Below are 25,960 nucleotides of genomic sequence, written 5' to 3' on the forward strand. Positions count from 1 at the left end.
GGTGGGTTTGGGAGCTGCAGAGCACCCTGCCCGCAGCGCCTAGCCCCGCAGCGGCCCCCTTGGTGCTTTTCCCCTTGGAAAAGGAGGAAAACCAAGACCAAGGAGGTCTTGCCAGCGGGAGGAGCAGGGAAGCAGGGTACACACCGGTCGCTTGACAGACACCTCTCTGTTCGCTGCAGGGGCTGAGTGAATATAAGAGAAACTTCATCTGGAAAACCCCAGAGTTTTGTAGCCCGTCCCAGCAGCAGAAATCCTTGTGGGCAGGACTGCGGTCGGATCAGTTTGGTAAGCATCTCTGAACGGTACCCCCGTGATTGCACACCCCAGCTCTCTCCAAGCCAGCTCGGGTGAGGATGAGCCCGGCCTGCAGGAGCTCTGGAGAGGTTTGCTGAGGTTTGCACAGCCACAGTGAACCGGTAGTGTTTGCAGTTTGTACACTCGATAACAATTAAAGTATGTTTGTGGTCATCTAGAATATGTTTTTAATGCCGTGTTCTCTTTGGCTACAATGAAACTTTCTTTTAATGTTAGAGCCTTTTATATAAAACATGAAAAACAAGTGGTTTCTGACATGAGTCCCAAACATGAAGCACAGATGCAGTGTTAATCCGTACAGGGTGTGTAAATGGAGGCATTGGGTTACCTGTGGTGCATGGAAACTAAGTAAAATTCTGTATTAAAGAGGAGAGTAATTTAGGGCAAAGTTTGATACAAAGTGAAATTGTTATGATGACCTACAGGGGCAGCTAACCGGGGAAAAAAAAAGAAAAAGATGGTCATTAAATGGAAAAGCTTGTGGTCAGTCATAGAATGGTTTGGGTTGGAAAGGGACCTTAAAGACCATCTAGTTCCAACCCCGCTGCCATGGGCAGGGACACCTTCCACTAGACCAGATCGCTCAAACCCCCCTACAACCCAGCCCTGATGCTGTAGTGTTGGAGTTGGGGGTTGTAGACATTATCAAGGCAGGAAAATGTGGGATTGGAAAGTAGGAAGTAAAGGAAACAGCGTCTGGATTGAAAGGCCCATAGAGAGTTGAGGAAAAGAAGTAAGCTGCAGAGTGATGGCAAGTACAGTACTTTGAAAAGAAGCAATAAAAAATGGGAATTACTGTAGTGGCACAAGACAGATTAACAAAAATGTGCAATTCAGCACAACCAGGCTATGCAGTCTGTGTAACCAGAGTCCAGTATATTCATTCTGTCGTGGTTTGGGATGGGCTGGCCACTAAAACAAATGACGGATGCTCTCCCCAACCTCTCCCTTCAGGGAGAGAGGGATGAGAGAGAAAGAGACTTACGAGTTGAAAAGAAATGAAACAACTTTAATGAAATATTAATAAGAAAATAATGAAATACATACAGTAGATACAAAACCAATACCGAGCTCCCGGGATTATGATCATGTCTCTGGCAGCCGCTGGGAAAGTCCCTGGCTGGACTCGGCGACAGACGGGAGCTGAACTCAGGAACTGAATTCAGGAACACACGGATCAGGATCAAAGGCAGACAAACAGAGTCCTCCTCAGACACCATCCATTGAAGAAAGAGAGCTGACCCTTTGATCCTTCGGCTTTTGTACTAAGCGTGATGCAGATGGGATGGAATACCCAGTTTTGGGTCACCTGTCCTGTCTTCTCCTCCCCACAGGTGTGACCTCTCTATGCATACAACAAAGTGAGCTGACATTGGTTGTTATAACAATAAGTACGAGTAGGAGCCTCTCTGTGTACCATTCCTTTGTATTAATTATAAACATAGGTCTTTACAATTCTAGAAACTGATACTGTCTGAAAAATATGCCCTTAATTTCCGAGAGTTCAGCTAGTTAGAGGAGGTTTAGCTGAAGAGTAAAATTACTGAACAGAAAATTGGTTGTATATTACCTAAAACCGAGACACGTTCATACAGTATGGTAAGTGTTCTAAATTATGGCCTAGTAATTAGGAAGCTGGGAGTATGGTTTGTTTTCAGTTGAGATACTAGACATTTTAATAAATAATTTAGTCTTGCCAAAGATTATGCTTTATATATGGTACTGTTTTCTTCCATTACTGCAAAAAATACATATTTCTTTAACCTTGCTTTCCCTAGCCCATGGCTCTGTTTATGGGCATCTGTATTGAAGAGAATAACTTCCACAAATTCTGAAACACCAGAACATCCGAACACATTAACATTTTTTAAAAATTGTAATCTATGCTTCTTTTCCAGTCAGACTAAACTGTAAATATTCCAAGACTTGCAATAAAGTAATGAGGCAGTAAGGCAGAAGTTTTTCTTCCTCCTTATGTTGTAGTGGTGTTTTTGTATGTTCTTGGTGTATTTTTCCTACACCTTTCATTTTCACTCCCACCTTTTTTCTGGCCATTTAACCATGTGCATCTTCAAATGTCCCTCTTGACACCTCATAGGACTTGTAAATTGTTTTTGATAATTAACTTATGGTTCTTCCTGTTGAAACACAGTTTCAAGTTTCAAGAATGACTTGGAACACCACCACAAAAAGTTAACAGCTACAGGTGCTCTGAGTTCCTTCCTGCTCCTTTTCCAGTGTTTTTCCACAGGAGTTATTTCCTACCACCTGTAGGTGTATTTGGACATCCAGATATTTTGTATACCTTTACTGTAGATTGTTCCCTCTTTCTACGTTGCTTTTCATGAGATGGGAGTTTCTCTCTCTCCTAGAAAGTGTTTCTTTCAGATGGTTAGGAGCCTTCACTCATTTGTCCATTGCAGGTGAGCACTTTGCAGTTGAATTATGATTTCCCGCTTTAAATGTGTTCAGTCATTGAATCTTCTTCTTAAAATGGTGGGGTAATTTTATTTTCAACTACATGTATAGGTAATCAATTCTTTAAAATAACTTGATACCTGGTTTTGTTACGTAGTCTTTTTACAATTTTGGAAATGTTTTTGTGTGTGTACTGTAAAAAGTTAGCAGCTGTCTGAGATGGTTTTAAATCTCAGTTGTATTAGATGAATAGGGATCTGTCCTGTCACAGTTGGTGAGAACTTGTTCAGCAAGGTATGTTGTGCAGGTGTAATAAGAAGTGTTTGTGGTGTACTTTATCACTACAGGTTGGTTATTCTTTATCTCTGTTAACCACATTCTTTTCACTGGATATGTTAATTTTGTTGTTGATCTCAGAGAATCAATTTGCAAAATTTTGTCCTGTGGCCATATATACCAAACCATTTATAGGTTTTTAGCCAACATGGTCCTGAACCAGCATGTTTCCATCTATCTTTAGTGGAAAAGAAAGACCTTCACAGACAGGAAAGACAGAATTTCACAGTCAAGCCCATAATTGATAGGCTGTCATTGCTCAGATACTAAAATAGTTTTTTCTAATAATCAATTATATGGTAAACTTTCAGTTTATTCTTGTAAGGAGCGATATTATGTCTTCAGTAGAATGTTTTTGTTAAAACTCATTTCTCTTTTTCAGGAATCACAAGAGAACCAAAATTCATTTCCAAGAGAAGGGTACCTTACCATGATCCACAGATTTCAAAGTCCTTTGAGTGGACGGCAGATTGTGATTTGAATGATCCACTTGAAACTGAAGCTCTTAGGACTGCAGAGTTGCACACAGACCACAACAACAATGATGTGAATCAGGAAAAAATTGAAACCTCAGAAGGACCCAGGGTCCCCCCAAAAGTTCAGTCACATTTTGTAGATTCTAGAGGTGAAACAGCTCTTGCTCTTGCAGAAAACAACATGAAGAGATCACCCTCTGCAGCTCTACCAAGTCAAAATGAAGCATTTTCATCTCCAAAAAAGGAGTTAGAAAAAATGGATAATGGGGTAAGGGAAGATTTTTTTTTAATTGACCAGTATAAAAATTACTGATCTGATACTTAGAGGAATTTAATTAGACAGCCTCTGATGTCTGATTCTCTCCTAAGTTCTGTATTTTGATATTCTATGTTGTAGCTTCTCTGTTGGGAGAACAGTACTTTTGAGACCAGATTTTGATTCCACTTAGGTGAACAGGGATTTACCCTTCATGTGCCATCATTTTTGATTTCAGTTAAACAAGGATTTAGCTAAAGTTATATAGACTTTTTGGGGTTGTTTGCTCTAATGAGAAAATGTACTTTGCATTCATTTAATTAATACAACCAGAACCTCAACACATTGGTTTAAAAGTGTGCATTGAAAGATACCTGACTTGCAAAACATTATAGGAAAAGGAATAATTGGTGGTGGGGTTTTTTTGTGTTTTCTGTTGTCAGCTTCACAGAGTCCTTCAGAGGAAAGCAGGAATGAATATTTCACGTTTAAATACTTTCCCCAGAAATTCTGAATATCAAAGCCAATTTGTTTGGAAGAGTCCTCATGAAAAGTCGCCGATACTTGCAGCTGAAGAGGTAACTTTAAAGAATCCAAAAAGTAAATTAATGCTTTATTTTATGTATCAGCAAAATTGCTTATCTTCCAAGACTTGGTGTCTTCCTCTTTTGACAACTTGAATGTTGTCAAAATTATTTTTTTTCCTCTCAGTATACAAAAGTGCAGTATGATTAGATTTGTTTCCTCATGATTCTTTATAGTAGTCAGGTTTAATTACTTGGTCTCTTATCCCTGTTTATATTCCATCCTTTCTAACAGGACTGTTTTCTTCAGTTTGCATTAATTTACCCTAGCAGCTCTAAGATCCTACTCAAAGTTACCCTTGATTTTTATCAATTTTATGTTATCTAGTATATAGCTAATCAACAGAGGAATGCTTAGGTGTTCTGTATCGTAACAACATGCCTTGCCTCTGAATGCATTCAGGTTTCACTATTTATTCTCATGGTCTTTTATAGGTTTCCACAGTTTCTTAGTCTCCATCTTTGTGCACATATACTTTCAAGCCCTAAAGTGCATCTCTGTTGTGGTTTTATTTTGCTTCCATGAGAACTGCTTATACTTAAAGGTGGAATCTTCTGATTTTAAGATGCTCTTGTGGCTTTTTAATACATCTCATGAGTGTTTGGACTTTGTAGGATTGGAAATGCTGCTATTGCTGCTATTGATCAGTATTTCTGATCAAACCACAAAGAGTAACTCTGATTGTGAAACTGCTTTGGTTTTCAATTCATCGTTACTGGGATCAGGACTTAGGAGACTCAGTCCATCTTTCGGTCATTTTATAGTATAAAATAGGCACTTCTGTTTTTATTTTTGTCTCCTGTTTCTTGACTAGGAGCATATACATTAATGGGATTATTACCCGTAGGTAGCAGATTTGTTCAGTAACAGCTTTCAGAGACTTGATCACTAATTTAGGGTCATTCACTATAAAAACTGTTCCTCTCTTTTTCTTGATGGAATGCCAAGCAGGTGGACTTGCTTTGAGATGTCTGTTTTCCAGCAGTCTGTTATCCAAGAAAAAGTCACTGAAATGCGTGACAGTAGTATAGAAGCCAAAGGAACGTTTGAGGAAGAGGCAGGTCCCAGAAAGTCAACTTATGGAAAATTTCATGGAGAACTCCACTTGATTCTATTAGAAATCAGTTTGATAATTTCATTATTGATGCTTGTGAACATTGTGCTATTTCAGAAGAAAAACACTGAAATTTAAAATAGCAAACTTTTTTTTGACAGCTTATACAGAATAGGAAGTCATAAGTCTGTAGGCATTATAAATCCGTAGATAGAAAGAACTTAGAGAAATTCTAAATATGTAGAAATGTCTGCAGGTTCTAAACTTAAGATTAGCATTTCATGGTAAAAATTACACGTATTAACAAACTGATATTCTTTTGATTGTATTGATATGTTGGGGGATATACCTGAATGCAGGTATATGAATAATGAAAATACCTTCCCGTTAAAGAGATTCTGTGAAAATATCAAAGTTAATTCATGTTAGGTTATAAGTCAGATATAAACTCTCAAGTAAAGCTGGGGAAAACGTATGCTTGTGACATACGGCACGGTCTTTTAATTCAGCACCTCATGAGGAGATGATACCTGACCACATATTAGGCAAAGTCTGTACCCTGGTTTATAATTCAGTATTGATTGGAAAATATTGGATGGCTCAAGTTACCAAGCACTGGGCACCCAGTTCTAAAACACGGAATAGTTGTTAGTTTCTTAGGGACTGGACATGTACTGAGGACTCATAGGGGAAGTTTATGGCAGACATTTAAAAAAACGTGATTGTACATGCAACCCTGAAGGTGAACTGTCTTAGCAAATAAACAAAGTCTCTGTTAGTGAACATCAGTAAAAACAGCGTTTGACCACAGGTTTGATTGTGTATGACTTGGTCACTTTTAAATGTATTTTTATCAGATTGAGTTTCTCTTCAATTTGTCCTAGAAGTTAATTAGGCTAGTTAATACGTGCTGTATTTGTACATGACTGTCTCTCTGCTCATATGTGAGTGTGTTTGCATGAATTGGTTCACTGATTTTGAAAACTTAGCCTTAAGGTAAGCAAATAACACTTTTTTTTTGTTTGTTTGTTGTTGTTTTCTTTCCCCCAAAGGTTATTTGGAACACAAATAAATCCGTACCTCCATTTAAAGCTCCTGCAATTACTTCTGAAACTGCACATGAGAGAAATTTCAAAGAGTCTCCTCCTGTTAAGGGTCCACAAGAGAGAGGTGGTTCAGAAGAGAAAGAATTTCCAGTTTGTGAGCAAGTAAATACTTCCCTAAGAGAAAGGCATTAGTATACTTCTGTGATTTTGATTGTTCTTTTCTATAAAGTGGGGGTGGCTTTATTTTGAAGTGTTTAGTTACATTTTATAGCTGTTGCTAATGACCCTGGACTCGGTTAGTAGTGGTTTTGCTATGAAAGACTAAAAATAACAGTACAGCTCTGCTCTCGGGGGTTTCTGTAGTGTGTTTGTTCAGCTTGAGTGTGTTTTTCCTGTCACCTTAATTTATGAGTTTTCAAGTGTTTTTTTTTTTGTTGTTGTTGTTTTTAAACTGAAACTCTGTTTTTAGTCATTAGGACAGTTTCTGAAGTCTAAATCTTCAATTTATGCTCCCATTGGTACCAGTGTAGTCTCTTGGTATGCAGGAGGGCTGGATGGGAGATCTGGAACCTTTTGGATCTCATAAATCAGACATATTGTGAATTTAAAAATAATAATACTGTTATATGGAAGATGCCACAGTTGGATCTGATTTTCAGCCAATAGTAATTTGAAGAAACATGGAGGAAAGGTTACAATTCATTTCCCTTTGCCTTGATAAGTTGAGAGGTAACTGCAGGGCTATAACAGGACGTTGTGTGGCCTATGTAGGCTCTGTTACTCAGTTCAAAACATTAAAATGTCTGTTAGGAAAGTGATTTGGCTGTCTGAGGCCTTGCATTTCCTTGTCTTGCTGTTGGTTTGGACAAACATAAGTGGACTTACAGGAAACATGGCTACAGCTGTTTTACCAGATGCATTTAATAGAATGGAATTGTTTCAGACAGAGACCTTCTAAAAATAGGTGATGGCAGTTTAGACTGCGTGACAACTAACCTATTTTGTAGGGTGGATAGATGAATGTCTATTTTTGTAGGAAGCTGCCGAGTGTAGTGTTGTCTAAATTCCTGCAGGTTAGCTAACTATCCGGCCACAGATGAGTCTCTTCTGTACCCATCTCCATTCCTTGATAAAACAGAAGCAGCCATTGTCAGCTGTGTTCGCTGGTATCATTACTGAGCAAAATGCATATTTAACACAGAGTGCCTGTGGCTTGTTTTAAGCTGTTGGTACTTTTGAGGTTCTTAAAGGTGATTGTTGGCTCGGAGGCTTAATCTGGGTGCCCTTAATCACTGGGCACCCAGACCAGCCCAGTGCTTTGAATCTCATCTGGGAATGAGGAATTTTATGTGCCCTTTTGCCTCTTCTAGCAGATGTGAAAAACGCTTGAAAGGCATGAGGCTCTTAGGAAACATTTATTTGTTTTTAATGTTGTAAATTCCATGTTATATTTTCCCGAGAGAGCTAATAAAGTGAAGGAAGAGAAGGCATGAGAAGGGAATCGTGAAACTGTCTAAAACACTTTTTGGTTTATATCAATATCTCTTCTCTGATGAATATCTTGAAAAAATTTTGGATTTTGGTGGGCTTTTTTTTCTTGCTTTCCTTTTTTTTTTTTTTTTTTTAATCTGACAATATGTTTAAAGATCTCTAGCAAAATCAGAAATCACGTGTGAGCTTTCCAAGAGGATAAAATAAGCAGGAAGAAAAAAAATCTTTGATGTCAAAACTGAACAAGTCGATCTGACCTTTTATAAACCAGAATGGCAGCAAATTAAAAATTTCTCTTTTGGTTTATTATAAGTTGGTTTATATTGCTTGACTATAAACCTAAGAGTTTTTATTTTTAAAAATTTTTCACAAATTCCAGAAATATACTTGTTAAGTCTTACACACAGCTCAGGTTAAAGTTAGAATGCACGGGTATCATATTCTTTCATTTCTGTGTTTTCATGTTGAATACGTTTTGTAAAGTGTACAAAACACTCATCTACTAACTGAATGTTGCACTCAGAATCTTAGCTTTGGCTTTTTTATAGTTTATTTTTGTATATATTTTTGTATTAACAAAGGAAATGTAATATTCTTGTTTATATTAAATATGCAAAACAATTGACATTTTAAAGTAACATTATGCGAAAGTTTTATGTCAAAAGGAATATGAGGGTTTTCAGTTTTTTAGCTAATATACTATTTTTAAAATTATTTTTGCCCCAGAGTAAGAGGGAAGAACCATTTCAAAAGCCAGCAGAAGATGCAGCAAAACAAGGGAAGTCAGAACAGAAACATCCTAAACAAAAAAATAAGCAACATATCAGTCCAAAGCCCCTCTCTTTACATAGAAGCCGTGGGTATGTATAAAATAGGAAAATCTAGCCTAGTGGATAGGTGTGCAGCAGCGTAATATTTAGAATGGTGGACGATGATCTTTTAACTGCACCATCAGACGGTTGCGAGAGCAAATGCAATGTCTGCCCCCTGTGATTGCAGCCCCATGATTGGGCTTCCTGAGGGTACATCTAAACCTGCTAGTAGTTTCCATCCCCATCTCTGTGGAAGCTTTGTAACCACAATCGTTCAGTTGCATCTTCTGGTGCAATAATAATAATAATATTATTATTAATAACTTTAACATGAATGAAATTAAATTGGTGCAGCGCTGCTACTCAGCTTTCAGCGAGCGCTGTGGAAGTCGTAGTCACCTTTCAAACTGCTCTCCTATGCTTGCTCCACGCCTTAAAACTGTGATGATTGTACTTGATGTCTGCTTTTTCTAATCCGTACCACTTTCTGTCCCAGAGTAGCAACAGCAAACTCATGAGGTAAAGGGAAGTAAAGAAATCTGTCCCCTTTAGGGCAATCTGACAAGCATGGAAATAAAATGAAATTGTATGTTACTGAGCGCTATCAAAGTATATTTTTCTTCTGCCACATGACTGTGTTGCAGGAACCGAACTCATTCCCATTTTCTACACAGCTGAGATATGCCAAGAGAAATAAAAGTCCCGAGTGATGTAGGTTTTAAAATGCATATATTAATCCATCTCTGCTGTCTTTGTGCTTAATGTACGTCCCTGTGATTGCTCTCGTTCACATGACTTTCTGGCAATGTTAAGGCATTAGATTAAAGATGGGAGATGAGACTTACCTAGGTCTGAATGCTGTTGGATATTGGGAGATAATTACAAAATCATCACCCAAAATTCTGTGAAATAAAATTGGTTTATGAAAAAGTGAGTGAATATACTATAGTTAAAACCTTTAACTCTTGGGCTTTCATAGCTCTTTGACATAGTAGATTATAGTCAATTTTGCAGTGAGTAGTGTGTAAAATTCTTGATCGTTTGCTATGACTTTTTTCATTTAAGGACAAACTTCTGCCTCTTATGCCTTCCATGTGGTAAAACAAGACAAAAGTTTCCAAAATAATCACTGGGCAAATTGCTGTCAAAATGTGCAAGTTCTCAGTTTGCAGACAGGACTGTCTTTTTGTATGCAAGCTGCATTGCGTGGCCTGTGTCTGCAGCAGAGTGACTGAGATCAAGGCACAGCAGTGATGTGTTTTTTGAGCTAATCCATTGGTTTTGCAAACAAAACTGAAGGAATTCTGTCAGTTTCAAAGAAAGGGACATACGGAAAGAAATTTTCAATATAAAGGGTTTTTTTGCCTTGCTATTTTTCTTTTTACAAGGTACATTTTATTCTCTGACTTCAAGTTTTATGATATATTTCTGAAGAAGGACTGAAAAAGAGGGTGTTTTCACCCAATGCTGAATATATTAAAATAAAGTTAGTAATGTTCCGAAGCAAGATTAATACCAAAAAACTCTTTAGATTTAAGTTGATAAATCCACAGTTCAGTTCTTAAAGGACTTGAAGTGTTGCTTATTGCCTGCTGTAGGTTAGATGATGTTAATTTTTCTGTGTATGTATGTGTATGGCAGAAAGGAAAATGAATCCATCTTTTCAAGTACCGAGGGCTTTTGAAGATCAAAGCCAGTAGGCCACAGTTACGTGAATTATGCTGACCATTGTTCTGGTAGTCAGATATTTCAAGCCCCAACAGTTCAGAGTGTTCAGCTGCCTTCAGAGTGGAGTTTCTAGAAGGAAATGTCTCGGACACAGTAGGGCCAAACCAGGCATTTTTCCTTAAATACACCTTTATCAGTGACTGAAACCAAGGTGCTCCACTTTGCATTGAAGTAATTGAGGCTTCTGTGTGTAGTATGTTCTGCTGATTTGGCTGTCAGGGCAAAAGCTTCTGGAGAAGGGTTGTGAGGAAAAACCAACAGGAGAAACTACTTGAAGAGCCACCAACTGTGAATGAACTTTTTCACAGCTTTCCTAGTCGTGTTGTTATGGATGAGCTGTGCTTTTCACATCTCAGCCCTGGCATTTAAGTATAAATACACTTATGATTGTTGATATAACATTAAAAGTGCTCTTAAAGAGTCTTCTGGATGTCAAGCTTTGCTCTTTCTGCTTTTTTAACCTGCTTCATTCTTTATTTCTTAGGAAGATGAACACTGAATATAGGTCAAAATTTTTGTCTCCAGCCCAGTATTACTACAAAGATGGAGCTTGGTCTCGTATTAGGAGTAAAGTTCCCAACCAGGTGAGTAATCTTAAAGCCTGAGTATGCTTTGTATTTTGATTTTTATATGCAAAAAACTTCAAATAGTGGTGTTTATAAGACAGTTTTGAGGTTGTACTGCTAATGGCTCAAGCTTCCAAAGGTGAGTACACGAAGAAGATTAAGTTCTGACGGCCAGTATGGTATGTAGTAAGAAAAGAGACAGTGTGACTTAAAGAATATATTAATACGACGTACAAAGTGAGGGAGGAGCTTTGTTTCCCTTAGAAATCGGAGTCATCCAGAACAGAGTCTCTTGGAGCAGATAACTGTAGCGTTGATGTTCAGCCCAGTTGTAACAAGCATAAGTTTTCAAAATGGAAAATTAGATGATAGGAGAGTCCAAGGGAGTAAAAGGAAAAGGCCAACACATGTATCAGCCTTGGTAAGCTTGATAGTCAAAATGAGTTTATTAGCTTGCCATGCTGAATCCGTGCAAAGCAATCGGCTGAATGCAGTCATACACAACACAAAATTAAGACTTTCTCTTGCAAGTTTCAGCCAATCCAAGTATTTTCTTATAGTTGATTCAGTAACTATGATCAGTATTATACTGCATAGGAGCTCATTTGACAGAACTCTGAAAATGCTGAATAGCTTCGGGACCATAGGACTTATTAGGATTATTGAGTATGATTTCCTGAATTAGACAAGTCAGTCAAAACTGTTAGCAGTGTGCTAACACACTGCTGGAGCTAGTTCTGCAACTGCCAGATTTCACTAAATTAACTTAGGCTTCTTCCATCTGATGGAGGGAGCCTTTGTGAGACACTGTGGGCTACTAAATGTGTGCTAGGTACTTGGAAATGTGAGTTTCCTCATCAGTTGGGACCAAGCTGATGTGGAAGATAGAACTGGAGTGGATGGTTCTAGGATGTCAGGCTTTGAAATTTTGAAAATAACATACTTTAGGAACTGCAGAAATAGTGTGGTAGCATTCAGTTCTGTGTTTTCTCACTGGATTTAGTCTAGTAAGTAATTTTCTTCTTAGGCAAAAAGAAATATATATATATCTATACACAATACTCCATGAGAAATAGGTCTCAAAATTTAAAGTATATCGTAGTATGTGATGATAGATAATCAGATTTCTTATATGTATGCATGAGATAATCCATTCTGTGAAAACAGCCTCACGAGGATGTTAGAGGACTAAAAACAAGTAGTATTTTTATTTTTTATATTTATTGATATATGCATTAGATTTACTGTAACTAAGGCTGTAGAATATTCTGAATTACTGCATGCAGCCTGACTAGAGAGAATGTTTCTGTAGAATGTTATGTCATTTTTCTGGCATATAAGACTTTACTTTGGAGACTGGATGTTGCATCAGTAATGTTCAAAACAGGAGCAGTGCTCAGCTTCAAGAGCAACTGACTGGTAGGCATGAAAGGGAAAGGGGCGCTTTGTCCTAGAGTATATTGTGTTTGTGGCACAGCTGGGAAGAGTCACTGCGCTGCAGTCAAAGGAAAGATTGAGGAGACCACAAGTGGAGGGTGGGTGTTCTGCTTTACCAGGCAGCATCCTTTTTGGGTCGGGTTTGAGAGATGTAGGGAGTAAACATATGTGGCATTTAATTAAAGTGCATGAGAAACTCAAGAAATTCCCACACTGTAGATAGACGTTTTGGATGACTTTTCCATGAAGATTTGCTTGCTGAACAAGGGGATTGCAGAAAAAGCTAGAAAGAAGTCACTTGAGAGTAGGCGTGACGAATTAAAAAAATAATGATTAAGATTTTTAGGGCCTTCTAAATGAAGGAGTTGTACTGGGTAGTTGAAAGAGCCAAGTTAATTTCAAGACTATAATAACAAATGTTTTATTGATGACAAATGTGTTTAGATTACATACACGTTTTTGATTGAATACACATTTTTATGTATGCATAACTACATTAGATCCTAGTATGAGTTCATATGGAAGAGACTTTTATGGTTGGAATTACCTGAATGTCTCCTCTCTCTGTTAGACTTTAAATCACGCGCCTGTGAGCATATATTGTGGTTTAACCCCAGTAGGCAGCTGCGCCTCAAACAGCCACTCGTTCATTCCCCCTCAGTGAGATGGAGGAGAGAATTGGAAGGCTAAAAGTGAGAAAATGCATGGGTTGAGATAAGGGCAGCTTAATAGGTAAAGCAAAAGCTGTCTGCACAAGCAAAGCAAAACACGGAAGGCAGGTGTTCAGCCATCTCCAGGAAAGCAGAGCTCTGTCACGTGTAACAGTTACTTGGGAAGACAAATGCCATATCTCCAAACGTCCCTCCCTTCCTCCTTCTTCCTTCAGCTTTTATTGCTGAGCATGATGTCATATGGTATGGAATATTCCTTTGGCCAGTTGGGATCAGCTGTATCCCCTCCCAGCTTCATGTGAACTGGTGGGGCAGTGTGAGAAACAGAAAAGTTCTTGACGCTGTGTAAGCACCGTTCAGCAATAGCTAAAACATCCCGTTGTTATCAACTCTGTTTTCAGCACAAATTCAAAACATAGCACCACAGGAGCCACCTATAAAGAAATTCAACTCTATGCCGGCCAAAACCAGTACAGCATATCAAACTAGTTTTGCTAGTAGACAAAGAATAATATGTACCTTGTGTAAATGTGTTACTGTGTGGGATTTTTTCCTATATGGAGTTTTTTTTAATTTGCAATTGTCCTGTTAATATTTCCATAGGTATGGTTGAGGGTTATAATTCTTAAAAAGAAGTTTTTTGTGGTTGTGGTGAGAGCAAAGAGCAAGGTTAAAGCTTGGAATTTTCCAGTCTTCAAGACAGGTTGGAAGAAAACCAAAGTTAATTCTTAAAACCTCTGTTTTAAGAATAAAAATCCCGATGGACCTGATTCTTGGTCAGGGTTTTTTTTTTTTTTTTTTAATATCCATCAATATTTTTGTTATAAGAACTACAGAATGGGATCCAGCATGGCTAAAATTGTAGGATTGAATAAAATATTTTGTCCACGATTGAGACATAGGAAAGAATCCAGCCACTTGAGAAATATGTTAACAGCAGATTAATATGTGTATAACTTGCAAAAAGTTTCAAGCGCATTGGTTTTATAATAAAGCAAAAAAGGTACTTTGGCCATTCACAATGTAGGTGGCCCCACAGTCCTTTTGGTTTCTAAATTATTCCATACCCGTTGCCAGTATTTTTCATTCACATGAAGATAAATGTTTGGCAAAGCTGTATCTAACCTCTGCCTCTGGTTGTTTGTTGAGACTCACACCTGCCACAGGTGCCTACAGAACATCTCTTGCTTAGCGTAAGTGATTAGATGATAAGCTCTGACTGATCCAGTCTGGTTTCCCCCTTAGCTGGGACCGCACATGGATAGCTTTGGGTCCAAAGCAGGCTTTCTAAACTTCTGAGCCCAAGCAGGTAAAGACTGCAGTAGAATCCTGATATGACCTTAGCCATAGTGGTTACTCCTAGACTGTTACTCTACAATATATTATTAAGGGTTGCTTTTCAGCAATGAAAAAATTGATTCAAATGAAAAAATCTCTTTGAATTATGCTTTGAAAAATTAATGCGGGCAGTTCATAATCACAGTAGGACTCCCTGGGGCCTGTGCCCTGCTGAGATAATGCTGCCCGCTGAGTCACTGAAGAAGATGGTTGTCCTTTGTACTTCTTCACAATTCACTGGAGACATAGTATGCTTCCTCCCCCTGCCGTGTCCTTTTGCTCTGGATTTATATTCCTTCTGTTGTGGCTATCATAATTAATTTTTCCTTTTTCCTCTTAAAGTGAATAATCCAGTAGATCGCTTGCACCTCAGACTTCAAACTCTCCTCTTAAAATGACAAGTGTATTTTTTTAATGGGCTATTCTTTGGAAGTTTAGTGGGTCAAATGGTGGGATGTTAGCTGGGTGGGCTAAGTGGATTTCCATCTGCTGCATCCAGTTTCTTTTAGGGGGTTTAACAGAATTTGGCCCACTTAACCTTGTTCCTTGCAGGAAGAATGATGAGGAGTCTATCATGAGACAAGAATAAATAAGAAAAGCTATGAAAATGTATGAAAATGTGCTAGAGGAAGTGTCAGTATTACTTTCCTGCTCTTTGACAAAATACTTATTTCCTGTGAAACATTTTTTAGTGAGCCAGAATTGACACAAGAATATCACAAAGTTATTTTTAATCATATAAACACAGAAGTGTTGTTGTTGCTTTTTCTTCCTGCACTTTTATTGTGCTTGGGTGAAGGACACAAGACAGTGTGAGTGTTGAAATAGTTTTAACCATAAAAATGATAGTGTAAAATCAGCGGTATGATGTCTAAAGAAAGGGCTTATCACTTTTATTTTTTTTAAGACTAAACCTAACATCTTATTCTTACAGTTACTGGTAGTCTATAAAGAGTGATTTTGATACTACGTCTTACATACCATAACACCAAGAGTTCTCATGTAATCATCAGCTCCTCAATGACATAGGATTAATGAGGCTAGAGACAGTTGCGGTGTTCACAGCATACAAACTCAGTATTACACATGCATGTAGATCTGTTGAATTGAAATAATCATAAATTAGCATGTGGTGAATATATTTTTGGGTGTTAAGTCTTAGAAATCTAAATGAATTTCCTTCAGCTTGGCAAAAACTGGTGAAGTACCAGTGCTGATGTATTTGGTTTACAGCTTTTAACTGAATCTCAGGGAGGCAGCATAGAGCTACGTTGACAGGTATTTAGTATTTGATTTCTTAGACTGAGATACAGTTACAGGGGTGATAATAACAATACAGTGTTGAGAGAAAAATAAGAAACTTTAAAGTAATTCTGTATTCCTCTCCTTAGGCATCTCAAAACACCCTAAATTCCATGTGGTATATGGAGGTTGGTCGCATCTAGGTTCCTGTTTCAATATTTGGAGCACTGTGTCTCAGCGCTGGTGGAAAAACTAGAATCCAGCACTAAGCTTAATCGTAGCTGCTGCATAACTTTTTATTCTCATTGAATGAGTAATTGGCAATTTCGCTTTGGCTTCATGGCTCAAACATGCTTACTAAGTATATACTTTTGTTGTTTTTGCTTCCCTTTTCTTGCATTTACTGCGGCATGCAAAGTTTGTGCTGTGGGCGGCCTTGTATTATGAGTAACTTGCTTTTCTCATTTAGCTGCCATTAGCTAATGCAAATATGTTGTAATAATAACAGCTTATTAGTGAATTTTAAACAGACAATTTTTGAAACCTTGATGTGCAGGTGAGAGAACTTCGAGAAAGAGCAAAGGCTTACAGGCAACGAGTAGAGGGAACACACTTCTCCCGATACCATCTCAATCAGATCCTGTCTGATAATAACAGTCTTTGGGATGTGTCCTCAAATTCCAGTTCAGAAGAAGGCATCAGCAACAACATCAGAGCACTAGATCTTGCAGGGTAAGGTCATCATTCTTGCCTATTATTCAGCAGCTTTGAAACATAGCAAAATGCATATGCATGTTAGCACAGCTGGGAGATCTTGGATGTTTGGCTGTGTTCAAGATGCGATTGGACAGGGTGCTCAATAGTCTCATCTAGGCTCCCTTTCCTCACAAAACGTTGGACCAGGTGGTTTGAGGACCTTTCCAACCTGAACTGTTCTTAGATTCTGTGATATGTAAATTCTGTAGAACAGATGAGGGCATTTACCTTTTCACAGGTACGTCAGTTGATCTGTGGTAAAATTGAAAACGATGATCAGTCCAGCCTTCTAAAAAAGGGAAAGTTATGCCTTTACAATCCTCCACAGATGCTTATTTAGTGTGGTAACCGTAGTCTCAAGTCTGGAGGAATTTCACATGGAGTCATACTGAAGTAGTACTCTCCTGGAATGATATGAAATATATTTTGCCTACTCAGATGCTATCAGTGTTCTTGTCAGGATTAATTAGTCTTAGACACTGTTTAGTTCTGAAATGAAGACTTTGGAACTGGGACGGTGTACATCCCTTTTCTCCTTTCTTTGAAGGCCATCAGAATGGGTAGATAATAAATCCCTTGCTAGGAAAACTGAGAATGAGTAGTCTAGTAAAACGTACAGACAGCTATTGCTGAAGCAAGGAGGAAAAAAAAAGCCATTTGTGACATCTCTGAGATCTGATATTTAAAAACAGTGCCTTGGATCCCTCTGTCTGCAGTCCACTTAGGCTGCTGTATGTGCACTACTTGTGCGAGTGAGGAAGATATACCCATTTGCATGAATGAAGCTCTAATAAGGGTTGGAGAATGACACGTAAAAGACTATTTATTACACTACAGTCTGTGGTATTAAGCGTGGTATATATTTTTTGGTTTACTGGTTTAGTTTTTTGCCTGTGAAATGCAGAATCTCTTACTGATCATGTTTTTGTGCACTGGGCTATTTTGCACTGTTTTGTGTGAGCAATTGAGAGTTTAAGACTTACAGAAGTTGTGCCTAAAGAGCAGTCTTCTGAACTGCTTGGCTTTCAAAATTGTGCTGTCAGTTCCCTGTGCATGGACCTAGTTATTTTTTTAGCACTTCTGATAATCTAACTTGTTGTTTAACTTGGAAACAGAGCCCTGATTTTACATTACATTTTTGGAAACAGTCATCCACAAAGAGTTTTCATAGAATCTAGTTAGAAAATGGATTGTGCTTAAACATCAGTTAAGACTTCAGTGGAAATTTAACCATTCATCATGTCAGCTGTACCACTTTTTAATATGTGAGCTGTACTTTTGTCAAAGGGCTGAACTGGATGAATGTGTTCTACATAGACATGTGTGTATCGTGCAAATCAGTGGTGTGAAACGCTGCTTTCTTTGTTACCTAGAGTTTCTGAAAAAGAGACTGCACCAAGCCCCAAAATGCTGCAGCAACCTGACTCCATAGAACAGCCACACCAGGACAGCACTGAGAAGAAAGACATATCAGATGCTTTAACTCTTCCAGTCAAACGGCGTTTAGTTTGGGGTGAACAAGAAGGTACTGGAGAAAAGGAGAATCGGCAAGCAACAGAAGAGGAAGAAAACCAAGATGAACAGGCCCCAGCTGTGGCTCAGCAGTTAGAAGAAAACAATAAGGATGCCAACGAAGATAAGAAAATTGAAGGGTAAAACTGAACATTTTTTTGGTATATATATGTATATATAATTTTTTCCTCTAACATCTCCAAAATTTGTACGTCAACTTTAGAGCATATTAAGTTAGCGTGACCCTACTTTTGTTTTTAACAGTATGATAAGAAATGAGAAAGTTCACGACATTGAATTGGTTGATGGATATTGATCTGTCATGAAGAATACTGGATTTTTAACTTGCAAAACAGAAGTTTGTAGAAGCATGAACAATCATAATGTTTTTTTTTCCAAAACTTTAAAATTTGCAGTATGGTCCTCTCGGAACAGACTGTTCATTGCACAGTAGCCAAGTGTAGTGAAAATTAAAGCTCACAATTTGCTTCAGATTGACAGTGTAGGATTCATAGGAGTGAAATGATAGAATACATGTTAATCTTGTGCTTAAGCATCTGTTTTTGTTAAAAAATTCACAGGCAAAGGTAAAGGACTTGGAAGAGAAAAATAACTAGCATCCAGCAATCACTAGTGATTACGTTACTGAGCACAGGCAGGAAAAAGGGGACAGGTGTTCAGAAATAATGAGATAAATTTGGTATATGCATAGTAGAGGGCATAGAGCTGTATTTGACAGTTGGAAGATCCAGTTATATCTAGTTACAGAAGTCTCTGGCTTTTTACTGTGCAAGTTTTGCCTACTTTTTTTTCGTGGAACAGTATTTTAGTTTTCAGATTTAAGAATCTATCATAACTTTGGCTCTTTTTACCATACCATCTAAGCATTTTGTATTCCTCATTGGGTTTCATCTTTGGTGTTGCAATGTGAATCTAAGGAATTGCAATTGTCACCTTTGGGGATAATATCCAGTATGCAAAACCCAGGCAAGGAAAGATTGAGGTGCTAGATTCAAACAGAAATTAAATGCAGGCTTTCAAAACCGTCACCCTGAAAACCTTCTTAAGTTTCTATCTAATTCTGGAGATTATCTAGTTTATAGATGTGTCTCTGACTGACATGGAAGATTTTCTGTCAATCTGGCGTTGTGTGTGCTGAAATCTGGACTTGGCCATGCAGAGCAGCTTAACACTTGCACATTGTCTAAGCCTCATCGAGAGCTAGAAGTGGGGTTTTCTTTGCCTGCACGTCCTCAGAGCGTGTCTAGCATGCACTGATAGGATCAGGCTCCTTGCAGAGTGTGGGCATGCCACCACCTCCGTTTGAAATGCATCTGGAGGAAAAAGAAGTGGTAGTGCTGATTTATTTAACAACCTGGGGGCTAGAGTGGTTACATAAATGTGGGATACTTGGTTTCAGTTCCACCACATTGACTGAAAAGAGTCAAACCCACATTCCCACCTCTAAGGTAGGAACCAGGCTCAAAGGTGTTCTGGGTGAGTACTCCTTCCATCCCTCCTGTTAGTCTCTGCTACTGTGCAGAAATACATTCAAGGTTTATTGGGGCAGAGGGAGACTGAATTTGCAGCTTGAGACTGTTTATTTGTGTTTTATCCAGTTACATAAAAAATAAAATACAGAAAGTGAAGCTCAGGAGCTGGAATCCAGGACTCCCCATTGCAAGCAGATGTTTTAGCTACAGGCTATTGGTGTTTTATCACCCCGACTGTCTTGCCTTAGTCTTCATTGTGGGAATCTATTAGAAACAAAAAGCTTGAGTGCAAGACTCCTGAGTCCTTAGCTAATCCTTTAATAATTTCTCATTTTTTGCAGTGAGAATGCCTTGCTATTGAATTCTCCTGCAGCTGTGTCAGATTCTTCTTCCGTATCCTCAAGGTCAGGCGGCAGGCTTCCTACTCCAAAGCTGAGAGCGCTTGGTGGAGCTCAGAGGACTCATCATGATCTCACTACCCCAGCTGTTGGTAAAAACTTTTAAATGCAAAGCAGTATTTCAGGAACTAAAGAAAAAAAAAGCATGTATGAAGTAATTTAGTAGGTTATTTAAAGTAATAAAGCATTTTTCATCTTCTCCACTACAATAGGAGGTGCAGTTCTAGTGTCTCCTCCTAAATTCAAGTCTTCATCTTCACAGCAGAGAACAAGAGGTTTAGGAACAGACCCTTCTTCAGCTAAGCAAAGTGCAAGAGAAGCTTCAAAAAGAAGGTCATTACAGGTGAGCCAGAAAAGAGACTTACCATCATGCAATTTAGGGATGTGCTTTTTAAGTAACTGTGAATAATTTATTTAATAATTCTGTTTCTTGAGTTGTCATTTACTATTCTAAAATTTTCAGCATCTGTGACTAAAAAAGGCCAATGTCTGAATAAATCACTGTTTTGGGGTATGAAGCAATGGAGTTGAGACTATTGGAGTGAGATTGGATGAGCTTCATTTTGGCTTTTTCTGCTAAATGCACAGGATCTGTTTAAAAAAAAAAAAGAAAAAGAGCTGCCATTAGGATCTGTTGATTTCCCCATTCATGTTACAGTAGCTTTCCAGTGACACAGGGCACAGCTCCAGATTTCTTGACTGGAAAGAAGTTTTAAGAAGGAGAGGTCGGTTGCCTATGTACAAGATAGGTGAACATGCCGTAATAGTTTCATTTTCCTTTCCCTTTATGTTTGTGCTTCTTTCATTTTCCAGCTTACATAGTTACTAGAAGAAAAGTAGAAACATCTAGGAGTTGTTTAACTGTCTTTCTCTTGAAATTTTGGGGGTTTTGTCAAGTTGTTCTCAGTCTGTGCTTTACAAAGACCGCTAGCATTTCACTGCATGCATCCTCTGGAGTAAGTTCTGTAACTGGAACAGACACAATTGCATGAGAAGTTGTTTGTGTTGGTTTAAAATCTAAGATCACAGGGGTTTTTTTTGCTGTGAAGAAAATAAGCTTTTCGTTTGACCTGGCTAGATTACTTTCAGACCATGTTAAACACTTGTTACTAGGAATAGATTTTCTTTAAGTTGTCTCACAAGTTTGAAATACTTACTCTTCCAGTACCCTCATGAGAGGTGTAACAGTATAAAGCCAATATTTCCTGCATATGTGAGGAGCTGTACTGGAAAGCTGTATATGAGATGTTGGGTTTTTGTGGTTGGTGTATTTTTTTTTTTCTTTTCTTTTGTGTTTTAGCCTGCTGTGGAAGTAGAAGCTGTTTCACACCTTACCTCTCCACCTGCTGGGCTGGGAACTTTGGATCCTCTGCCACTTAGGCAGGATCAGTGGCCTCCTAACAGTGTTTCTGATGAGCAAGTTCCTCTTGCTTCAGCCCATCAAGAGCGCTCCTCTATACCTCCTGTGCTGAAGTCGGCCAAAAGCTGCTCTATGCCTTGCTGGAGTCCCTCTCGTCGTATTCAAGGGACTCTCAAAGATCCAGAATTCCAGCATAATGGTGGGTTTTGTGTATTAATGGGCTGTCTTAGAGTACTACAGGATGGAAATGGCTACCCTGTAGCGTTCAGGCCAAGACAGTGCTAAGTTTGCTGCCTTACAGACTCTACAAAGAATGTGTTATTTCTAAGCAAAAGCTTTTCTACTGTCTGTTTAGTCTTGCTGAGGAAATATGCACAACTTTCTGCTTTAGTTTCAGATTCCATTAATAACATTGTATTCTAGTGGTCTGTTGTCTAATTTTGCCTTAGTATATTCATTAAGTACTTATTCATTATAAGAATAATTTGGTTTAGCATGAACAGTTGTGATTTTTAATCTTTAGGCTACAACTGGATGCTTTGACACTTTTCCAGCCAGAGTTACCAACAGTGCTGTGTCACTGGGGACCTTTATAGTGTGGTATTGTTTTGCAGGAGTTGTGGATTTCTGAGGGATAAGCTCCTTAACTGTTTCTGCAGGATATGGAAACAAAAAAGCCATCTATAAAAGATTTATTGAATATAGAGAAAAGCCATTTCTTGGCTGAGGAGGAATTTGTGTTGGAGCATTTCAAAGATTTTTAAACAATGTTTAGGGGTACTGGGGGCATAAATTTGATAAAGAGTCCTTCAACCCTTAGTCAAAATAAAGTTTATGTGCTTAAGTCTCCATTCCAGAAAGACTTTCTATAGCTGCTTAAGGTCCTTTTGTTATAAAAATTAGCTAAACTAAAGAGTATATCCATTCTAGAATGGAACAAGTAGTTTTCACGTAAAGTGGGATGGTGAAATCCAGAGAATATCCTTGGAAAGAGGTTAGAATCCGTGCCATGTTCTAACTTTGCACCTTGTGTGCAGTTCACTAAGTAACTTGTATCTTCTACCAAAGATAGGTGCCTTGAGAGGGATACAGTTGAGTAAGTTTATTTTACCTCAGCTTTGAGTAAAGGAGTCTCCTGGAGTTTTTGGTGTGTTTGTTATTTATAAGATTTGTGTTTTGGAAATAACATTGTAACATTTTAAAATGTTCTAAAATCAAAATAGACAAAGGATAATATTTTAAATGATTCAAAAATGTGCCTTTGATTTTTTGTCTTAGGGAACATTGGCAATCCGAAAATGAGATCTTTCCAGTTACCCCCTCAGGAAAGAAACTATAATGATGAAGGTATGTCCTGTCCCAAAGCATTGTTGCATATCATGTGTATATTACCTAGATTAATTTTAACCTTTACACTGATGTGGGAAGTCTCTGAATGCAATAAATAATACTGGCTTATGTGTTTGTATGAATAATTACTTCATTGTTTCATCAAAATAATTTGAAAATGTTCATCCTAGTTATCTGAAGTATTAATATGAAGGTATATTCTAGTATGAATAAGCCATTAAATGTAGCTGAAAACTAAATGCCATATTAAACCACTGTGGTCTAATACAGCTTGCACAGTTCCTTACCTAAAATTGTTTGCTCCCCACACATTTTTTAAGCCTTTGTGTTGATAGCAACAGAAGCAAACTGCAAAATAATCACAATCCAGGTTGTAGCTGCAGTAATTTGGGATGCAGTTTAAAAAGTACCAAAAATCTTAAGATAAAGATTTTGCTTGTGAGATTTCAGCACCAGTTACGCAGCATACAATGATTCTTCTGACTTCAATTTTCACACCTGTTCCTCTGCTCAGTGTATTAGGGGTCTGTATGGTATCCTGTTACTCTGATTGCTGTTTTGATCTTTTTTCCTGTTTACTGTGAAGTTAATGTGGGGGAGCAGCCGGTGCACAGCCCACCGCTGCCTCTTCTTGGCCCTGTTGTGGGCAGACACAAGTAAACTCTCTCAGTAATGTGAGTTGACCAAAGGCACTGTAGCCTCATTAGCTTGAGTTGCTGTATATTGTTTCTTACCGGGGTGTTTGAGGTTGAGCTTTGGGTCCCGCTGCGCTAGTTGCAGTCACCTGTGTTTGGTTCAGATTAAAGTATGGGCAGAGCAAGCTTATATCTGATTGCAATTTATTTATAGATATACCCCAGAGCAACCAAAAACCTTTTTCTGTACCCCTTGCGCTTGTTTGCTCCTTGGTTTTAACCAAAGTTCAGGCCGATTCTCTGTTTTACTCATTGCAGTTGGCTGGAAAATATGTGGGTTGTGCAGCTGGCTCAGCCAAGCATCTGTATCTCTACATAAACCATGCAAAATCCTGTAGTACTCTGCAGCTTCCCACAAGCTTGCTGCACACAGATTAAATGCTGTAGCTGCTGTTTCTTTTTCTCTTTCTTTTTTTTTTCCTATGAGCTGAGTGATGATGTGTGAGCTTTAAGAAGCAGGTGCAATGTGCCAGCTCACAGATAGTTCATATGCCCCTATTTTTTCATGTACATACAAGCCTGGGAGTTACTCCAATGTCATGTCTGTTTGCAGAGGTGCAGTTTTCTCATACATGGGAATACAGTTGTTATGCACAGTGTGTGAGCCTGTTCCAGGCTGTTCGGATCACTGTATTTCAAGAACTTAGAAATGCTGCTGAAAACGTAATTGAAGCACTGACAAAGTACAGGACCTGTTAGGATTGAGTTGTGGAAATTTTTGTTGGGTTTTTTTTGTTGGTAGATGGGGCTGGAAAGTAGCGGTGAAGTTCTTTTTAATCCATTTGCAAGAGAATGGATTTTACATAGAGAAAATGAAGTCTGACAGGAGCTGGGCATGTAGCTCTTCTAAACTTACCCAGCATCCTGGTAGCTTTCTAGTGAGATTCTTCTGCAGCATGTCAGCTCCCAAGTAATAGAATTAAAGTGTATTGCAGCACTATTTTAGCATCGATTGTGCAACGGGGCATAAAAATATTTGCACTTTCAAAGTCTGCCATGAATGTCAATTGTGTCTTAATAAGTGTATTTAATCTTCCTATTTACCTTTTCCTGTGTTTCTTTCGCCACAGATGACAGGTTGTCTCAGATTTCTGCTCGCTCAGCAGCGTCTAGCTCCCTTGCATCTCAGATACTGGAACGAGCTCAGAAGAGGAAGGATTTCTGGAGCAAGAAATAAGCTTTTCGACCCTTTGTACAGAAACTGTTCTGTAAAATTATTATTGTTTTTTTAAATGGTTTGAAGTGTATATTTTCAAAAATTGTGATTGTAGATATCATGCAGCATCCTTTCACTTACCACTAATATAGCCCAACTTTTAGGACTTGCCGTCCCAATGTAAAATTTCAATATTTAAACCATCATTGAAAATTTAAGTCCTTTATATCAGAGAGTTACACCTTGATTTTAACCAGTGATCTTAAAGGCAACCGTGGTATATTTGTTTATGTTACTGTATAAATTGCCAGTACAACACAGTGTTGTAACAAAAAGTTACTTTTACTACTTACTACTTTTAACCTGTTACCAAAAATTTTTTACTGTTTCTTAGTGACGCTAACGTGGAACATGCAGGAGTCTGAGAAAAGGATGCTAAGCGTTAGGGTTTGTTCATTTTCCACAGTTTTTTGGCCAGGATGGCTATTAGAGTTCAATGTGTACAGTACTGCAGTTCATCAAATGTACTGATGTGAACATTTGTCTTTTTGTGGGCAAGACCCATGTTTAGCATTAATTTCAAATTCTCTAGAAAAACCTCAGCCACCTTAAACAGTGGCCTTCCCCAGCCCTGCTTCAAACTCAGGTAATGTCTTAAAGTAAACTCTGAAGAATGTTTTTTCTTGATTTTGACATTTTAATTACCTCTCCTCCTGGTTGCCTCTTTCTTGGAGACTGGTGTACTGTTATGATTGTCACAGTGAAAAATGTTTGTGATTTATGCTGACAGCTTGTTTTATCTTTCCAAGCGATGCAGACAAGTTGACATCAAGTAGAGAAAATTGGTGGCTAGCAGGCAGTTTATTTCTTCTTGGGTGGCTTCAAGTTTTAATATTACTTCACTTGGAATTTTATACAAGAACAATTTGAATTTTGTACACATTTGCTTACATTTTGATTTTGTACACAATTATGTACACACATTACTGGAAATAAAAAAGGTTGTTTGTTTTGTTTCTATTCAAGTTATGCCAGATAAATTAGTAGAGCCTGTTATGTTGGCACTTGTCTGTTTAGTTCTATTTCACCTCTTCAGCTGGAACATCTGTGGACATTTGAAGGATGTTACCTCAGAACTGATCTTCAGAAAGAGTAAGTTCCTAAAGCTAGATAGTTGATACGTGGAATTGTGGCTGGCTATAGATACTTGGAGTCGTGGCCCAGAGCTGATGGTTGCTACACAGGTGAGAAGGCTGCAACTGCCAAAGGGCCAGTCCCCAACGAATGATGTCTTGATTTAAAGAGTGAATGCTACACTGATCATGTTAGAAACAGAGTCCACTTTTTCCAGAAATAGTGCATCGTGGTAGCTTCCTACCACTGATGGTGTTTGAAATAAATCAAGCTATTTTATCTCAAGGCCTTCAGGTATTGTTTTGTGGCATGCACTTAGTACGTAAGTTATAATT

At 38.2% G+C, this 25,960-nt stretch overlaps 1 protein-coding gene across 3 annotated transcripts in view; it reads left to right on the top strand.

The window, feature by feature from the left end:
* The window catches only part of MDM1 (Mdm1 nuclear protein), a 26,647-nt gene extending 1,100 nt beyond the window's left edge, over positions 1-25,547 (top strand). The window contains exons 2-15 of one of the 3 annotated variants that reach the window (XM_014963219.1): positions 180-285; positions 3,452-3,813; positions 4,245-4,379; positions 6,493-6,648; positions 8,704-8,837; positions 11,002-11,101; positions 15,921-15,959; positions 16,328-16,503; positions 17,901-18,179; positions 19,874-20,022; positions 20,143-20,273; positions 21,231-21,489; positions 22,569-22,637; positions 24,406-25,547. In XM_014963219.1, coding sequence (XP_014818705.1) covers positions 180-285; positions 3,452-3,813; positions 4,245-4,379; positions 6,493-6,648; positions 8,704-8,837; positions 11,002-11,101; positions 15,921-15,959; positions 16,328-16,503; positions 17,901-18,179; positions 19,874-20,022; positions 20,143-20,273; positions 21,231-21,489; positions 22,569-22,637; positions 24,406-24,512 — 2,202 coding nt within the window. In that variant the 3' untranslated portion in view covers positions 24,513-25,547. Of the gene's footprint in view, positions 1-179; positions 286-1,532; positions 1,650-3,451; positions 3,814-4,244; positions 4,380-6,492; positions 6,649-8,703; positions 8,838-11,001; positions 11,102-15,920; positions 15,960-16,327; positions 16,504-17,900; positions 18,180-19,873; positions 20,023-20,142; positions 20,274-21,230; positions 21,490-22,568; positions 22,638-24,405 lie in introns of those variants that run through there. The other 2 variants (XM_014963221.1, XM_014963220.1) reach the window with 2 other exon arrangements.
* The last annotated feature ends 413 nt before the right edge of the window (positions 25,548-25,960 follow it).

Source organism: Calidris pugnax, unplaced genomic scaffold (genome assembly GCF_001431845.1).
Source record: "Calidris pugnax isolate Ruff unplaced genomic scaffold, ASM143184v1 scaffold44, whole genome shotgun sequence".
Taxonomy (NCBI): Eukaryota; Metazoa; Chordata; class Aves; order Charadriiformes; family Scolopacidae; genus Calidris; species Calidris pugnax.